Source organism: Somniosus microcephalus, chromosome 22, assembly GCF_052327205.1.
Source record: "Somniosus microcephalus isolate GS21.2 chromosome 22, FLI_Smic_1.0, whole genome shotgun sequence".
NCBI lineage: Eukaryota > Metazoa > Chordata > Chondrichthyes > Squaliformes > Somniosidae > Somniosus > Somniosus microcephalus.
This window is the reverse complement of record NC_141008.1, coordinates 14,425,708-14,444,112: the sequence shown is the minus strand read 5'-3', so window position 1 is coordinate 14,444,112 and position 18,405 is coordinate 14,425,708. Positions and strand designations below refer to the sequence as shown.

The window sequence follows — 18,405 nt, the reverse complement described above, 5'->3', positions numbered from 1 at the left end:
CTCACTGGAAAAATCAGGACGTGGCAGGTCGGCCCCTCGCTTTCCAAACCTTGGCCACTTCCTGTGATTCCCGGAGTCACTACCAGGCCTTATAAAATCAGGGGTAAGCCTGAGTTTAGCTCAGTGGCAGCACACTCGCCCCTGCGCCAGAAGGTTGTGGGTTCAAGTCTTGAGCCCAAAATCTAGGCCGACTCCAGTGCCGTACTGAGGGAGTGCTGCACAATCAAGAGGTGCCGTCTTTCTGATGAGACGTTAAACCGAGGCCCCACCTGCCCTCGCAGGTGGACGTAAAAGATCCCACAGCGATATCTGAAGATGAGCAGGGGCGTTCTCCCCGGTGTCCTGGGCCAACATCACTAAAATGGATTATCTAGCCATTATCACGTTGCTGTTTGTGGGATCTTGCTGTGCGCAAAAATGGCTGCCGCGTTTCCTACATTACAGCCTTTCAAAAGTCTGTCATTGGCTGCAAAGCATTTTGGGATGTCCTGAGGTTGTGATGGAAATGCAAGTCCTTCTTCCTACAGACTGTGGGGGACTCGAGATGCGAGTGCTGGATCCCACCATTTGCATTGCTAAAACTGGCTCCCTTATCCCAAACGGCCATGCGCCATCAAAATGATTAGCTTGTACTCCCACGGAAGTGAATAAACAATTAACTCGATTACAATGTAAATAGTTGTTGTAACATCTTAGTTGCATCGCAGTTTCACAAACACTGTAATTAAATGTCTATTACTGTGTAATTACACCGTGATCCGTGGAATTTAAATGAAATGTTACCAAATAATTACAGTTAATCCGGAGCACGTTAGCAAGAAAGTATCGCAGGGCACCTTGGCCAGTGCTGGTGTAGCTCGACATCAGTCTCACCCTGCTGCCCGGGTCAGTAGAGCCTGTAATTACATGCCAAGTGATCTCTGCTTCTCAGAGCTCCGTGACAAGCTTTTCAAAGAGCTCGCTTTCCGAGTAAAAAAAAAATATATTGATGGAGGCGTTTGAAATTATGGACGGAGGGGGTTGACGGGTTCCAGTATTTGAGGGGTTCTAGAACAAGGGGCTCACAGATAAATAAGATTAAATGTAAGAGCTTGAGGGCAGAGCGCAGGAGAAACTTTTTTTGGTTGTGAGGCTGTGGAATGCAGTACTGGAAACTGAAGCAGTGACGACTTCAACATTTAAGAATGGGTTAGATAGACGGTTAAAGGAAAGAAAGAATAAAGAGATACAGGTACAGGGTGAAACATGGGATCAGGACTACTGCCCGTGTGCAGAATAAAACACCAGCGCGGACTGGTTGGGCCTGTTTCCATGTTACAATTTCGACAAAGGTTTTGTCAGCTTCTGTTACAAGACCGGGAGTGACTAATTTAAAATAACAACAGAAGACGCAGGAAAAACTCAGCAGGCCAGGCAACATCCGTGGAGAGAGAAATAGAGTCAACGTTTCAGGTCAAAACCCTTCTTCAGAACTCATAGTGACTAATTTGGCTCCATTTACAGTTTAGCTCCTTGTAATCTACTATTTAATAAGGGTGCGTTCACACTGTGGCCGGTGACAGCAGTTTCGCTTCACACTGCCGCTGTGGTTATGGTGTAAATGTGGCCTGAATCCAGACTCTGAACCCGATCTCTGACCAGGAGTGAAGAGGAGGCTTAACCTTCCTCCCGCAGTCTCCGGTCCTCCACACTCGATTTACCCTCCACGGGTTGTGTGTCGGGACAAATGCTTCCCATCAATACTAAACTTGGTTAAAAAGGCAACTAACAAGTTGTCAACTATCAGGAGGCTTTCCCAGATCCTCGTCTGTAATTGTTCAGTCAACAATCGAAGTAATTCACCTCCCCAGTCTCTGCTATAAATACAAAGGGAAGTTAATGTATCCATTTTATATAATATACACGAGGTATTATATCTGATACATCATGGGATTTGGATATTACAGCCAAGCGCAATCTGTTTCTCACCCATTATCTACGTGCAACTGCACAACACGGCCATTGCATGCCAACCCCTAGCAGCTTGGCTCATTCTTCCCCTCCCCAGAGTGCTGAAGCCAATTGCAAGACCCCCACTGCCACTCAGGCTGAGGTCAGACGAGGGCATTGAGCCTGGAACCAGTGCCCGTATATCTCACCCTGGTGTTGAAAGGATTGGCAGAGTGTGAATCAGTGCATGTAATCTGAAATTTATGGGCGCTGGGCCTTTATCTTGGGGGGTGGGGGAGGTGAAGGGAAGTACTATCAGCTGTCACACAAAAGCCTCCAGACCATAATTCAGTCATTCTATTGACAGAAACCTCTTTCCTGAAGAACCTACTAAGACCCACAGTCCTGGAGGTGTCTGGCCCCATGAAAACATGCACTTCCTAAACAGCCATTGTTCCTCCCTTATCTGGTACTGACTTCACAATAACCCATTCGACTCATTGTGTCAGCACTTCCGTCATTTCGAAATGCAAATGATGTTTTTAGGAAACGTCGACATTCCAGAGATTTCTTAAGGTCTTGTCTGAATAAACGATTTGTCGTCCAGCCCTCAGAACAATAAAAATACCATCGCTCTTAGTCAGGAAATTCACTTAATTTGTTTTGCAAACTGAGTCTTTTCATCAACCTGCCAAGAATAATATTCAGCTTTTGTGAGGTGAAAACAGTCCTGAGTGTTATTCATCACCTTGGCTCGGTACTTGCCCACTGCAGACCTTTCTCTACTTTGTTAGACACAATCCGCGTTCCTTTGCTTACAGTTTTGAAAAAAATGTGTTGGGTGAGGCTGGCACTCAATGCCAGACCCTGGTTTTCCTCAGTAGTGGGGCAGGCAACTTCAGAGGGCATTCACACTTAGTGTGGGACTGGAGTCGCGTGTAGGCTGGACCGGCAGGAGCAGCGGGTCCCCTTCCCTGAGGGACACTCGCGAACCATTTAGGTTTTTAACAACAATCTGACAGCTTCATGGTCATTCCTTGGGGCTGGCCCTCAAATTACCAGATTTATTGAATTCAATTTCACAACTTGGCATTGGGAGCATCCAAACTTGTGGTTTCTGGATTGCTCGACCAGTAGAACTGCTGCACGACTGCAACAGCGAATTAGGTGTCAGCCGTGGCTCACTGGTAGCACTCCTGCTCTCTGGTAGTCCGAAGGTTGTGGGTTCAAGTCTGACCCCAGAGACTTTGAGCACAAAATCTGGGCTGACACTCCCAGTGCAGTACCGAGGAAGCGCTGCACTGTCAAAGGTGCCGTCTTTCGGATGAGACGTTAAACTGAGGTCCTGACTACCCTCTCGGGTGAACATAAAAGAGTCCATGACGTTATTTGGAAGAAAGAGCTGGGAAGTCCTGGCCAATATTTATCTCTCAACCAACATCCCCAAAAAATGTTTAATTGGTCATTATCTCATTGCTGTTTATGGGATCTTGCGGTGTACAAATTGGCTACAGCAGTGACAGCACTTCATTGGCTGTAAATCACATTCGGATGTCTTGAAAGGTGCTATAACAACAACTTGTATTTATATAGCGCCTTTAACGTAGTAAAACATCCCAAGGTGCTGCACAGGAGGATTCAAAGACAAAAAAAATTGACACTGAGCCGCATAATGAGAAATTAGGGCAGGTGACAAAAAGCTTGGTCAAAGAGGTAGGTTTTAAGGAGCATCTTAATGGAGGAAAGAGAGGTAGAGAGGCGGACAGGTTTAGGCAGGGAATTCCAGAGCTTCGGGCCTCGGCAACAGAAGGCACAGCCACCAAAGGTTGAGCGATTAGAATCAGAGATGCTCAAGAGGGCAGATATCTCGGGGGGTTGTAGGGCTGAAGGAGATTACAGAGATAGGGAGGGGCGAGGCCATGGAGAGATTTGAAAACAAGGATGAGAATTTTGAAATCGAGGCGTTGCTTAACCGGGAGCCAATGTAGGTCAGCGAGCACAGGGGGTGATGGGCGAACGGGACTTGGTGCAAGTTAGGACTCGGACAGCCGAGTTCTGGATGACCTCAAGTTTATGTATGGTAGAATGTGGGAGGCCAGCCAGGAGTGCGTTGGAATAGTCAGGTCTAGAGGTAACAAAGGCATGGATGAGGGTTTCAGCAGCAGATGAGCTGATGCAAGGGCGGAGACAGAGGTGAAAATAGGCGGTCTTAGTTATGCTGTGAATATGTGGTTGGAAGCTCATTTCAGGGTCAAATATGACATCAAGGTTGCGAACAGTGTGGTTCAGCCTCAGACAGATGTTAGGAGAGGGATGGAGTCGGTGGCTACGAAACAGAGTTCGTGGCGGGGACCAAAAACAATGGCTTCGGTCTTCCCAATAGTTAATTGGAGAACATTTCTGCTCATCCAGAACTGGATGTCGGACAAGCAGTCTGACAATTTAGAGACCATGGAGGGGTCGAGAGAAGTGGTGGTGAGGTAGAGCTGGGTGTCGTCAGTATTCATGTGGAAACTGACGCTGTGTTTTCGGATGATGTCGCCAGGGGGCAGATGAGAAATAGGAGGGGCCAAGGATAGACCCTCGGGGGACCCCAGAGGTAACGATGCGGGAGCGGGAAGAGAAGCCGTTGCAGGTGATTCTCTGGCTACAATTAGATAGTTAAGAATGGAACCAGGCGAGTGCAGTCCCACCCAACTGGACAATGGTGGAGCGGCGTTGGAGGAGGATGGAGTGGTCAACCGTGTCAATGGCTGCAGACAGGTCAAGAAGGACAAGGAGGGATAGTTTACCCTTGTCACAGTCACAAAGGATGTCATATACATATACACACACACGCATGCATACACGCACACTAATTTCCCCCCTAATTTTTTTTGGGTGTGCGGCCCATTCGCAGTTTCCTGCATGCACGAAATTTAACATTGGGAAAGCTGGTCCCGGGCTGCGTGGGACCGGCAGAGAGCTGCATGGCTGCGCAGCTTAGAGGGAACGTTGACGTACGCGCATGCATACATCCACACGCACATGCACATAGACACGCAGCCACATAGGCAGCGGGAGCAGTAGACGATGAGTGAGTTTGAAGGCTGTCATGAAGCGGAGGTGTTCAGTTGACAGACTGTGGGAATGATTTGTGAATGTCACCTGAACTGCTCAGATTCAATTACAGCCTGCAGCTCACTGCCAGACAGCACTGCTTAAAACACAAACCCGTTTTATGTCTTTAAAATAATGTCACTTTCTCGTGCGGTGGGTGCGCTGAGCTAGCGGGCTCGAGTTTGAGCTGATGTAATGCAGGTTACCTCTGCTGATTGTGAGCCAGGGCCTGATGGTGCACAGTGTCATCGCGGATATATCAAATACATAACGCGCGTGCGATGTATCCACCCCGAGGTAGGTGCTCCCAGCCTCAGTTGGTGACGCACAGTGTACAACTAGGCCGTACTGATGAAAAGGTCACAGGTTTGGTTCCTGGTCTGTGGTATGGAGGCTGCAATTAGCTTCCACCTTAGGGCCACGTACAGCCTCCGATCCCTGGCAGTCTGGGCCTCCCAGCCCAGCTAACTCTTTCCTATCAGTGCTTATACTTCTTATTGGCTGGGCCTGAAGGATTGGAAAGGACTAGTTGCAATACTGTTCCTACATTCGTGGATACATTCTAAATCGTAACTCTAAATCTAAATATTGGCAACTTGAGATATATACAAGTTAATAAGAAAAACTGGGATTTATTTGCTTGTGCGGAGGGTAAACACCGACACAGACTGGTTGAACCAAATGGCTTGTTTCCATGCTGTAGCTTCTATGTATTTCTATGTATGTGGCACCTTTCATGACCTCAGGACATCCCAAAGTGCTTTACAGCCAATTAAGTACTTTTTCTGAAGTGTAGTCACTGTTGTAATGTAGGAAATACGGCAGCCATTTTGTGCACAGCAAGCTCCCATGGACAGCAAAATCATAATGATCAGATAATCTGTTTTTGTTATGTTGGTTGAGGGATAAATATTGACCAGGACACCGGGGATAACTTACCTGCTCTTCTTCGAAATAGTGCCATGGGATCTTTCCATCCACCTGAGAGAGCAGGCTGGGCCTCGGTTTAACGTTTCATCTGAAAGACGACACCTCCGACAGCGCAGCACTCCCTCAGCACTGCACTGGACTGCCAGCCTAGGTTATGTGCTCAAGTCTCTGAATAAGAACATGGATTTAAATGTTCACGTGTGGTCCCCGGGTTTGTAGGGGGTAATTTTAACTTTTATCGGTGGGCGATAAACAGGTGAGAGTGAATCAGGGTCCAACTTACACCTCATCCCATTTTTTTTTTTCCACTGCCTCGCACCGTGCGCTCACAAAGGCAAGGTAGAGGGGGAAGAATCAAACTGTCTTTTCAAAACACTCTCTTGCCCTTGAGGAGACGGTAATGAGAGGGTTCACGCACCACGTCATTGCTCAGTTTGTCCTCACGAGAACTACGTGTGTGTGGGTGTCAGGCGGTCATCAGCCTGGCCACCCCACCCCCCACACTGTCCGGTCACTTGGGCAGGGTACTGAAACCCTAGCCCCAATCAGAGTACCAGGCTAAGTCAGCACCTTCAGGGGAAGATAAGGGTGGAGAAACATGCGCCCATTCAGGACAACAGACAGGGAGCAGCAGTGAGTCACAGGGCGAGTAAGTTGTGTTGAATTCCTAAGCTGGGAGAGTGCAGTTTCTGGACATCAGCACGGCGTCGAGACGGAGTTACCGCTGACCTCACTGTCAGACACTTCTAACCTTTGACCTTTGGGAAATACATTCCTGCCTTTTACGAGCTCTTATAATAATTTTTTAAAATTCTTGTGGTGGAAAACGCCTCACCGATGTTACCGTCCGAATATTGCAATCGCTGCTGACAGATTCCTCTCTCTCTTGTTTTTACAGGGGCGTTGGCCTGTTTGTTTTGAACCACAGAGGGCGATTGGTACGAGTTTATTAAGTTATTTCTATTCTATTGCTAGTTTCGGGGACAGTACGAGTGCGATATAGTTGAAAGGTTCAGAAAGCAGCACGGTGGCATAGTGGTTAGCACTGTTGCCTCACAGCGCCAGGGACCCGGGTTCGAATCTGGCCTCGGGCGACTGTCTGTGTGGAGTTTGCACATTCTCCTCGTGTTTGCGTGGGTTTCCTCCGGGTGCTCCGGTTTCCTCCCACAGTCCAAAGATGTGCGGGTTAGGTTGATTGGCTATGATAAATTGACCCTTAGTGTTAGGGGGATTAAATACGTGGGGTTACGGGGATAGGGTGGGATATGTGTTGGTGTAGGGGTTACAGGGATCGGGTGGGATATGTGTCGGTGCAGGCTTGATGGGCCGAAATGGCCTCTATCTGCACTGTGGGGTTTCTGTAAAAAAAAAAAAAAAAAGGGGATCGTGTCGAGCTGGCTCAGCAGCTCATCAGCATAAACGGACCGTGTGACTTGGTACTGAGCCCTGTAGACTAGAGGTCCTAGCTTCAATCACTGGCTTGTGTAGATTTAATTGACCTCAACTAAGGTCAACAGTCGGAGGGCTCCGAGTGTTCTCGGGATCGCATCGCCCCCCCCCCCCCCCCCCCCCCCCCCCCCCCAGGCAGGGAGGGGAAAAAAATCAGGGCCAATACTCTGGAATTTAGAAGAATGAGAGGTGATCTCATTAAAAAATATAAGATTCTAAGGGGGATTGACAGGGTAGATGCTGAGAGGTTGTTTCCCCTGGCTGGAGAGTCTAGAACCAGGGGACACAGTCTCAGGATAAGGGGTCAGCCATTCAGGACTGAGATGGGGAGAAATTTCTTCACTCAGAGGGTGGTGAATCTTTGGAATTCTCTACCCCAGAGAGCTGTCGTTGAGTATATTCAAGGCTGAGATCGATAGATTTTTGGACTCTAGGGGAAACAAGCAATATGGGGGTCAGGCGGGAAAGTGGAGTTGAGGCCGAAGACCAGCCATGCTCTTATTGAATGGCGGAGCAGGCTCGAGGGGCCGTATAGCCGACTGCTGCTCCGGTTTCTTATGTTCTTATCAGCCCGAATTCTCACCCCGCAATCGCTTGACCCCTTGCTGCAACACGCACAGGGGTAGATCAGGTTAGGGCAGAGTGAGGTCAAGTGTGATTCCCCTCTCGGTAGAGTAGCCTGCTGATCTTCACCATCTAGGCTCAGGTGATGGTTGCAAGTTCAGGGGATGTAACAATGGGTTGACACCAACCACAACACCAGTAGGGGCCAGCGCCCTCAGGAGGTGTTGATGGTACTGAGTAGACGGAGGTGTAGGAAATGCTAAACATTTAGTCTGCACGCACCAGTGTAGTGATGGTCAGGGGGAGATTGGCAGCACCAGGTTACAGGACAATCCATCAGTCAACAATAACAGCATTGATAGAGCACACTTAACGTAGCAAGATTTCCCACAGTGTTTCACAAAGGACAAAATGGATGCCAGGGTAAAGGAGGAGCTATTAGGATGGGTGACCAAAGAGTCGAGCTTTAAGGAGGAGATGTAGGCAGAGCGGTAGGAGTTTAGGGAGGGAATTTCACAGCCTAGGCGGCTGAAGGCACAGGCGCCAATGATGAGGAGGTGTACAAAAGGCCAGAGTCAGATGAATGGAGAGCTTGGGTGGTGGGTGGGGAGGGGTTGGAAGGTTGTAGGGTTGGAGGAGGTACCTGAGATATTGAGGGGCAAGACCATGGAGGGATTTAACCACGAGGTGAAAATTTTAAATTTGAGGCGTTGGTGAATTTACATAATATTTGAGGCACAGCAGCTTTCTGTGGTTGACTGGCAACTTAGAAATAAAAGAAATGTTTTTAGAATGCTGGCTCTTTTGAGGATTAAGTGAATCATCTTCTGTGGGCTGGTTCTGTCAGTGAAACAAGGACAGCACTTATTACTAACCACAAAACTGGCTCAGTGTTGACGAGACAATACGGAACACCTGTGTAACTCCTATTCATCATCAATGGAATGCATCACCCTCTATAAATACTTTGACAATCTAGGGGTCGGCCCATTCCCTGCCATTGTGGTATCACACACACACTCATTGTGGCATACCTGAAACACCGCCAACCACTGGTATCTACCTGGGTTTTGGGGTGTGAATGAATAATGTTGGTGGGTTTAAAGTATTGCTCTGTCGAGATGCTGCAGAAGCTTTGGCTTCAAATATTTTCACACTCTCTGGAAGCTCGATGATGATAGTGCCTTCAACATAGGAACTGCTAGACAAAAGAGAGGTCCATCTAGGTCACCTTCTACCATCCTGGTAGTCATCTGACACAACGATAATGGAGTTGTTGACTAATCACAGCGATCAATCTCTATCAATGAGTCTACAACAGACCCCGACATGAGGCGAGGAAAACTCCAGTGGTGGAGAGCTTTGGGAACCACAGGTCCAAAGTCACCTGTTCCTCCTACACAACGCTACACTTAGCCACGACTCAGTGGGCAGCACTCTCAATTCTGAGTCAGAAGGTTGTGGGCTCAAGTCCCACTCCAGCGACTTGAGCACAAAACTCTAGCCTGACACTCTAGTACAGTGCTGAGGGAGTGCTGCACTGTTGGAGGTGTCGTCTTTCGGATGAGACGTTAAACCGAGGCCCCGACTGCCCTCTCAGGTGGATGTAAAAGATCCCATGGCACTATTTTGAAGAAGCGCAGGGGGAGTTATCCCCGGTGTCCTGGCCAATATTTATCCCTCAATCAACATCACTAAAAACAGATTATCTGGTCATTATCACATTGCGGTTTGTGGGAGCTTGCTGTGCACAAATTAGCTGCTGCTTTTCCTACATCACAACAGTGACTACACTTCAAAAGTGCTTCATTGGCTGCAAGGCACTTTGGGGGGTCCTGAGATTTTGAAAGGCGCTATAGAAATGCAGGTCTATCTAATGTGTTTTTGAATGAATCAACACTAACTGCTGCCACCGTCTCCCCAGGGATCCTGTTCCATATATTGATCATTGAGCGATATTGAATGTTAAACACCTGACTTTAATTTCCAATGCCTTCAAATCAGGAGAGATGTATAACAAGCAGCTGATCCAATATCACCCAAAGTCAAAATGACCCCCTCAGTGTGTGGATATTAGGCGAGAGCAGATTCAGGCTCGGCTGCGATGCCCTCTGCAGTCAAATAGCCTCTTGTCGCTCACCGTCTAGGCTCGCATCTGAAGAGTGACTGGTTGGGCGAAGCATGAGAGCAGCAGCCATGGGACCACAAGTCGGGACCAAGAGAGAAGAGAGGGAGAGGAGCGAAGGAAGGGGGAACGCCAAGCACTGTAAGGTTATAGTCAGGCTGCAGACTGAGGGTCAATCTTTCACACTCACTGTTGATGCGCTCTGTTTCGGTCCTGCACGATGTAATGGGCTGTAGCCAGGAAGAAGGTCCCTCCTAGGACGATGATAAACGGGCACAGCATGAGAGCGTAACCCAGGCTGAGGAACTCCCACAGATCCAGGTCCGGCTTACTGTGCCGAATCACATCCGAGATCTGGGAAGACAAGTGAAAGCAAACTTATCACATGCTTTTTCAAAGGTGTTAAAACAAAACAAATAAAACATTGAGACTTACTGGTGAAATCAAGTACTTCTTTAAAAAAAAAAGAGGCAGCAAAGTGAAAGGGGGAGACGGGGGGGGAAAATCAGGAAAACAGCAAAGGTTTAAGCCATTATGACAATGGAACACAGAGCTGGGAGAGAGTAAAAACACAGGCCTGCTCCCACTGTGGGACACTGGAACATCTGGTGGGATTTAGTAGCGTCAAGGCACTGCACGCCTCCAACTCTGGCCTCTTGTACATCCCCCACTTCTTTCACCCCACCATTGGCGGCCGTGCCTTCAGCTGCCTAGGCCCGAAGCTCTGGCATTCCCTCCCTAAACCTCTCCGCCTCTCTAACTCCTTTAAGAGGCTCCTTAAAACCTACTTCTTTGTCACCCGCCCTACTTCTGTGGCTCTGTGTTAAATGTGTTTGATGAGGCTCCGGTGAAGCGCGTTGGGGCGTTTTACTACATTAAAGGCGCTATATAAATGAAAGTTGTTGTTGAGAGGGGCCAGCTGGATGATTCAGACAATCCGAGGTCTCCCCCTACGATGTAGACTGTGTGGCGACACTTTTCATCGAGCTGGAGGTGACGCACAACAGTGTTTAAAGTGTCTGTAGTTCCTTTCAACACTTCATTCCCTCCCAGTCTACCACAGGTGCCCAACAAGTCATTTTAATTAGAGGGAGCAGATGGTTTACGAGGAATACGAAGCATTTTATTTCCTGGTAGCAGTTTATAGAACAACATAATAGAGAAATCACGTGAAGATTATTCTTCACCTACTCACTTGTTCAGACAATTGCATGATGCAATCAAATAATTACCAGTAAGGAGCCACATATATAGGCCGCATCTCTGAAATTGTTCAGAAATATTTCTTGTAAATATTGCAAGACTCGCCCGCCCGCACTAAATCATTTCTCCTCTCTTGATGTTCCTCAAATCAGGCATCAAACTCCCAGTCAAGGAGGTAGAAGGGCCGATGTCCTAATCACAGGCCTCTACCAATTCCAATGCTGCTCGCCAATCTCCTGCAAGGAGGTACTTGGAAGTTATCCGCGTTCTTCAGCTATTCCATCCTCAAGGCTCGGCCATCGAGGAAACTTGGCATGAACCTGCTTCCATGTAAACATCCTCTAATCTCCCGCAGTCACGCGCAACCTGTGGCCAAGGCAGCCAGTGGCTGACCTGCTCCCAAGCTTCCACCAGGGGCGTATCTGAACCGGCCACTAGGAGGCGGATCACAGCACCTCCTGGAATGACTCTCCTGAACTTTTCCTTTTATCTGTGGGCAGATGCCCAATGCCTCCTCAGAACGGCACAGCTGAGATAGGGAACTCAGGGGTGTGCATCAATCAAGTCTTTGGCCCTCTCGTCTGTTGTGCCACCAGACTGCGTACAATGAGTAATCAACTTGTTCCTACAGGGTAAATAAACGTCAAACACAAATTGTACTTACAACACCTATTAAATAGGGGCTGCCCGCATCTCCAAGCAAGTGAGAGGTGAAACTCTGCAAGGCCACAGCTGTTGAGCGACGGGTCGGAATAACAACATACTGGGAATAAAGAGAGAGAGTTATTGTACTGAAGCATCGCTGAAAGTGAAACAGTAAAATCCAAGAGGATTTCATTACTCTTCAAACTGAGATATATTTCAGCTCAGAAGATTAGATCTCTACCAGATGCTTTGATTCTCAGTCTAATTCTTTTATTATCAATAGGATAATAAAGTGCTTTATAGATTAAAGTCCTCCATTACTCCTGTGTTTTCAAACAGAGACACTGTGGGAGCAGACATTTGTGTCATGAAGATACCTTCCAGTAACAAAAGTAACTTGTATTTATATAGCGCCTTTAATGTAGTAAAACATCCCAAGGCGCCTCACAAGAGCGTAATCAGACAACAATTGACACCAAGCCAGAGAAGCTCGGTCAAAGAGATGGGGTTTAAAAAGTGTCTTAAAGGAGAAGCGAGTGATTGAGATGCAGAGAGGTTTAGGGACAGAATTCCAGAGCTTAGAGTCTAGACGGTTGACGGCACGGCTGCCAACGGGGGAGCGAAGGAAGTCGGGGATACACAAGAGGCCAGAATTGGAGGAACTTAGAATTATCGGAGGATTGTAGGGCTGGAGGAGGTTAGAGAGAGAGGGAGGGGCGAGGCCATGGAGGGTCTTGAACACGAGAATGAGAATTTTTAAATTGAGGCGTTGGTGGACACACAAACATTGCATCTTACACACTGTTCTGTAGCCTTGTTGTAAGAACTTTGGTAGACTCGCATAATTTCTCCTCTTTTATGTTTTCCCAGGCACTGCGTCAATCTCCCACTGAAAACATCGATGGGCAGGTAACCAGTGCTACTGTCTAACCAGCTGCCAGGAGATTCTCCTCCAACCTTGTGGGGAATCACCCAGCCCATGCTTAGCAATCTATCCTCAAGGCACAGCAGGTGGGACCAACACTACAATGTGTCTCAACATCCTTGGGCAACGGAAGGGAAATATTGCTGATCATTGGCTGGCAACACTTGCTGGGACACATGTCGGGGGAGCAGCTCACTGACACTCACTCTTCAGGATCACACATTGTTATTCATTCCCGGGGTGTTGCATCGCTGGCCCGACCTTAGTTGCCATGAGAAGGTTCTGGTGGGCCTTCTTCTAGCGGTTTGATACAAAGGAGTGGCTTAGTAGGTCACTTCAGAGGGCATTTAAGAGTAAATCACATTAGTGTGGGACTGGAGCCACATATAGATCAGACAGGGTAAGGACGGCAACTTTCTTTCCTTAAAGGACATTAATGAATCAGTTGTGATTTTACGGCAATCCGACAGCTTCATGGTCACTTTTACTGGTACCAGCTTTTTATTTCCAGACTGAATTCAACTTTTCAAACTGCAATGGTGGGATTTGAACACGCGTTCTCTGGATTATTAGTCCAGTAACATAACCGGTACACTACCGTACCCTCGAATGGTCACTTGGGCAAAGTACCAGCGGGCCAGTGCCGCCTCTAGAACACTTCGTGAACCAGCACCATCAGGAGATGAGCAGTCGGTGGAGAGGGCAGAGAGAAAGGTTTTCCAAGCGACCGCTTATTTCGTTTGGGAACAGAAACGGTGAGCACACCTGTAGGACTGCTCTAGAAACTCATTTACTGTGGGGCAAGAATGGTTTTACCCAAGTTAAACTTTACAACTCTGTATCCAACACCTACCATTAGGATGTCTGCTGTGATGGCCCAGTTCAAAAAGAGGAGCGTTTCTCCGATAAATATACAAATCTGTCCAAAGAGAGGAAGGTGCCGATTAGAACCTAGACGCCAATAAACAGACATCGCATTATATGAAAATGATTAAACTCTTATATCAATAATCACTGGAAGCCCAGTGACATTTAAACTCCCGGCTCTGGGAGTTGTGAGTTTCAAGCCCATTGAAACTTTTTGATGAGCTTGCCCAGACTGGGAGAGGGCAATAGGCGAGAGTGACTGGCAGAGAATTGGCTAGACAGATGGAGACCACTAGTTCTTGTTAACTGATTCCAACAGCCAAATCCAAGCTCATCAGGAAAAGGAAGAAGGTTGGCATAAGGAGCGAGGGATAGGAGGTAGAAAGTCTGCCTTCACACAACTAAATTATTTCCATCTCCAACAAAAACACATAGGGCTGGATTTTCATTGAGGAGGCGGGACTACAGCTTTCAGGATTGTAGTCCCGCCTCCATCGAGTTGTAGCCAACCCACGCGATTTTGACTTGATTGACCTTGTTGAGCCCGCCCAGCGGGCTCAGCAGGCCAATTAAGTGCCACCCGGCAACAGGTGACCTTTTGACAGATGAAATATTAGCGTTTCACAGCTGTTTGAAGCTGTCAAACACTGACAATCTGTACTACAAGTTAATTCCTTCCTCTCAGGCTGATTTAGAGATCTCTCCGGAACAGAAAGCTGAATGCTGCAACTTTTGACAGATCGCGGCCATTCTGCTTTCTGTGCCGGTGAGATGAGGGACTCCCAAGACCTGAAGGAAGGCTGTAAAGGTAAGTAAAACTTCTTTAAACACTTTACACACACCAAACACACTTACCTCTGCACTCATGCACCCATCACTCACCTGAACACCGGACATCTCGAACCCTCCAAGCCCTTCAGCCCGACGGTCCACCTCACTAACTTGGCGTGGTTTGGAGCCGTTGGGAATCCCACACTTCAGGAATAAAAATAGGGATTAGGCTAAAAACTGCCTGTTAACTACCTGTTAACAGGCAGTTAATTGGCACTAATCCCCTTCCCGCCTCAGGGAGGCGGGTCCCAGCACGGGTCGGGTACCCGCCTCCTTTGAAACTGGCACGGAGGCGGGTTGGGGGCGGGGTGGGTTCGTGCCCCCCAATTTCGGGATATTAACCCCCCACATGCCTCCAATCCCGTCTCCACGGCCCAATGAAAATCCTGTCCATAATATCCATTACTTGAAAGTTACTGTAGTGAAATGTTGACAACAAACTCCCTTTTGAACTTAGTGTTAACATCCATTAAGTAAATGTTGCACTTCTGGGCTGAACAGGCAAAGTTAGTTTACTACATTGCTGCAAACTATAGATTTTAATGCTAGTTATTTACTAGTTGTCCCAGGATACATAGCGATTACTAGTCCTTAAAAGAACTAAACATCTGGTCATACAGATTGGAAATATGGGTTTCAAACAAGCCAAATTCACAATAGTCTTTAGTGGATAATTATTTGAAAACTTAAAAGTTGTAAGCGAATGGGGAAAGGGCAGGGGCGATGGGACTAAGTGGTACTCGTTCAGAGAACCAGCACAGGTGGCATGGGCCGATTGGCCGCTTTCTGTGCTGTATAATTTCTACAATTCTATTAAAAGGTTGGAAAAATCCACCAAAAGGGGCCATCCAAATGCATTCTCAAAATGGCTACATTCATAAGATGCCCAGGAAACCAACTTACACCTTGGGGAAGGAAAACCCTGTGCATGAGTTCCTGATGGTACTGCATGTCCAGGGGCAGGAACCCAACCATAACACTGGGAAATCCTTTACCCTGCAACACCTGTCATTACTGGTACCGATTCAGCTTTCCTTTTACATTAAGGCACTTAGTCATAGTTTCATTCAGTTGGGGAAGAGGGATTGGTTGGAGTGTTGAGCTCTTTCCTATTATTTCATCTAAAATATCATTCTTTAGCTAGAATGGTATGAAGGAGTTCAAACACCCAATGGATCATCCAATTAAAAATCTATGTTTTGCAAGGATGTTACCAGAATTGAAAGGATGCAACTATCAGGAAAGATTGAGCAGGCTGGGGCTCAATACTTTGGAAAAGAGACTAAGAGGAGACGTGTTAGCGGTCTTTTAAAATGATGAAGGAGCTCGATGGGGTGGATATGGAGACACTGTTTCCACTTGTGGTGGAGTCCAGAGCCAGGGGGCATAAATATAAGAGAGCCACTAACAGATCAAATAAAGAATTGATGAGGAATCTCTTTACACAGAGAGTGGCGAGAATGGGAGAACGTTCCGTGTGGAGTATAAACACTGCCATGGACCAGTGGGGCCGAATGGCCTGTTTCTGTGCTGTGGATTCTTGTGTAATTCTATACAACGTTACTACCCTCATGTACTTTCCTCAAGTTTGTGTTTTGTCCCAGCAATTATAGGGGAGCGATTACAATCCCCCTCCGTCACACCTTCAAGTAATGATAAAAAAAGAACGAGGAGATAGAGGCCGCACACACCACAAACACAGGAACTGGGGAACGTGGCTCCCAATCCCGGTGCAATGTTTCTACAGAGGTTATTTACTGTCAAGAATTAGAGGTGCAAATAAATTGTTCAAAGCACCCATTTCCCTGTCTCAGGTAGATTCTTCCTCCCAGATGAAGTGAATAAGTCACCTCCAAATGGGGTGGCAGAGAGGATCAGAACACTATGCTTTATCCCCGGGTCTTTGGTTTTGAGTCCAGGCCAGATAAACAAAATGAAAATCTCTCCGACACCTCTCTCAAGAGATCCCCAGTCAAACTAGTTGGGCCAGATCTCCACCGACAAGGTGGCTTAACTCAAACTGGCACATTATCAAATACAATTGGTTGATAATGGCCAGGAGCCTCAAAGGCAGCTGGTGTAGGAAATGGAAATGTCACATGGCTGGAAGCAATCACCCTTAAACATCCTGCAGCATTATAAACTAGCAGCTCCGACAGGTTGTTGCTGTATCTCAGACCTGGCAAAGGTTTCTGAGCACTCAATGACCGGCCTGGCCTTTGCCCATCTGGAATACTCCCTGGCAGTTTAATGAAAACATCCTCATAAATCTCAGGGCGGCTCGTTTAATCTCAACAAGGTTTAGAAAGTTTAATAATGGTTCGCTGTTATTTTTTCAGAAACTAGAACAGAAAATGCTGCAAACACCCAGCAGGTCAGTCAGTATCGGTGGAGTGAAGGGGCAAGTTGACATCGCAAGTATGGACTCTTCGTCAGAACCATAGGTTATTACAGATGACCCGTGTTTCTTTAATCTTAATCGCGGAGACACACACACACACACACACGAGAAAGAAATAAAGAGCTAGCGTTTATACAGCGCTTTTCACAATCTCGGGACGTCCCAAAGCGCATTACAGCCAATGAAATACTTTTTGTCACTGTTGCAATGTAGGAAATGCAGCAGCCAAATTGCGTACAGAAAGATCCCGCAAACAGCAATGTGATAATGACCAGATAATCTGTTTTAGTGATGATGGTCGAGGCCAGGGCACCGGGAGAACTCCCCTGCTCTTCTTCAAAATAGTGCCATGGGATCTTTTCCATCCACCTGAGAGGGCAGACGGGGCCTCGGTTTAGCGTCTCATCCGAAAGACGGCATCTCCGACAGTGCAGCGCTCCCTCAGCACTGCACTGGAGATGTCAGCTTAGATTTTGTGCTCAAGTCTCTGGAGTGGGGCTCGAACCCACAACCTTCTGCCTCAAGAGGCGAGGGTTCCACGGCTGACAGAAGAAATAGAATGCCCTGCAAAGAGCCTTTTTCTCTTTGTTCATTAGTTATAAAAATATTGGAGATGGGGAAAAGGCGGCGGTTTGGCTGGGTGGCGGGGGGGGGGGGGGGGATGTTGGAGGTGAGAGGTCGCGTGACATACCTTCCAGGAATACGCCCAGAGTTGGCGATCCTATAGGTACCCCATGAGAAATGTTTGACCCATCTGTGTGCTCTTGACCCTGGATGCTGCAGGGGATCTCCTCTCTGTAAGAAGCTCTTCCTTACTGCGTCTATTAGACGAGTTCATGTAACAGATGAAATGAGAGTGTTTGTATTGCCCCAAGTCATTCCCATTAGGCTGTCTTATTTCATGATGGAATTTCTGTTTGCTGGTACAGAGTGCCTCTCAAGTGTCTAGCAAGCTCTGACACTATTTTATGTATCTTTCTCCAGGGAATACAGGGTAGTAGAGGAGCTTATTTCCACGGCAGTCTAATAGCCGACTTAATTCGAGATGGCTTTTATATACAATTACAATAAGATAGTTTAAAGGCCCTCAAGGGAAGTGGATTTACAGTGGCTGGACTCTTGTAGAAACTAAATCCTGACTGGAATCTTTGGGCCACCATTCTCAGGATAATTTGCAAGAATTAAGTAGGAGATTGTTAAATATCACGGGAGAAAGTGTTAACCTGAAAACCTCAGTAAACCTTGGTAAGACTACATGAGCGATCCGGAGGTAGGATCAGGGCGTTATCGATTAGGGTGTCGCACCGGCTGAGTAATTGCTGTATGCACGGACCAGGGTTGGCAACTCTGATTGGACAGATTCTTGGAGGTTTCGTCACATGACCAACCGCCCCGCCCAAACAACCTTTGGTTCCCCATTTCCAATATTTCTATAAC

General features: G+C 47.4%; 1 protein-coding gene across 1 annotated transcript in view; it reads right to left on the bottom strand.

Moving 5' to 3' along the window:
* The window catches only part of LOC147102049 (sphingosine-1-phosphate transporter SPNS2-like), a 122,377-nt gene that overhangs the window by 10,194 nt on the left and 93,778 nt on the right, over positions 1 to 18,405 (bottom strand). Inside the window, exons 9-11 of the mRNA XM_085964197.1 lie at positions 13,723 to 13,788; positions 11,964 to 12,062; positions 10,287 to 10,450 (exon numbers count right to left, since the gene is read on the bottom strand). Of these exons, the coding sequence (XP_085820323.1) occupies positions 10,287 to 10,450; positions 11,964 to 12,062; positions 13,723 to 13,788 (329 nt within the window). The remainder of the gene's footprint in view (positions 1 to 10,286; positions 10,451 to 11,963; positions 12,063 to 13,722; positions 13,789 to 18,405) is intronic.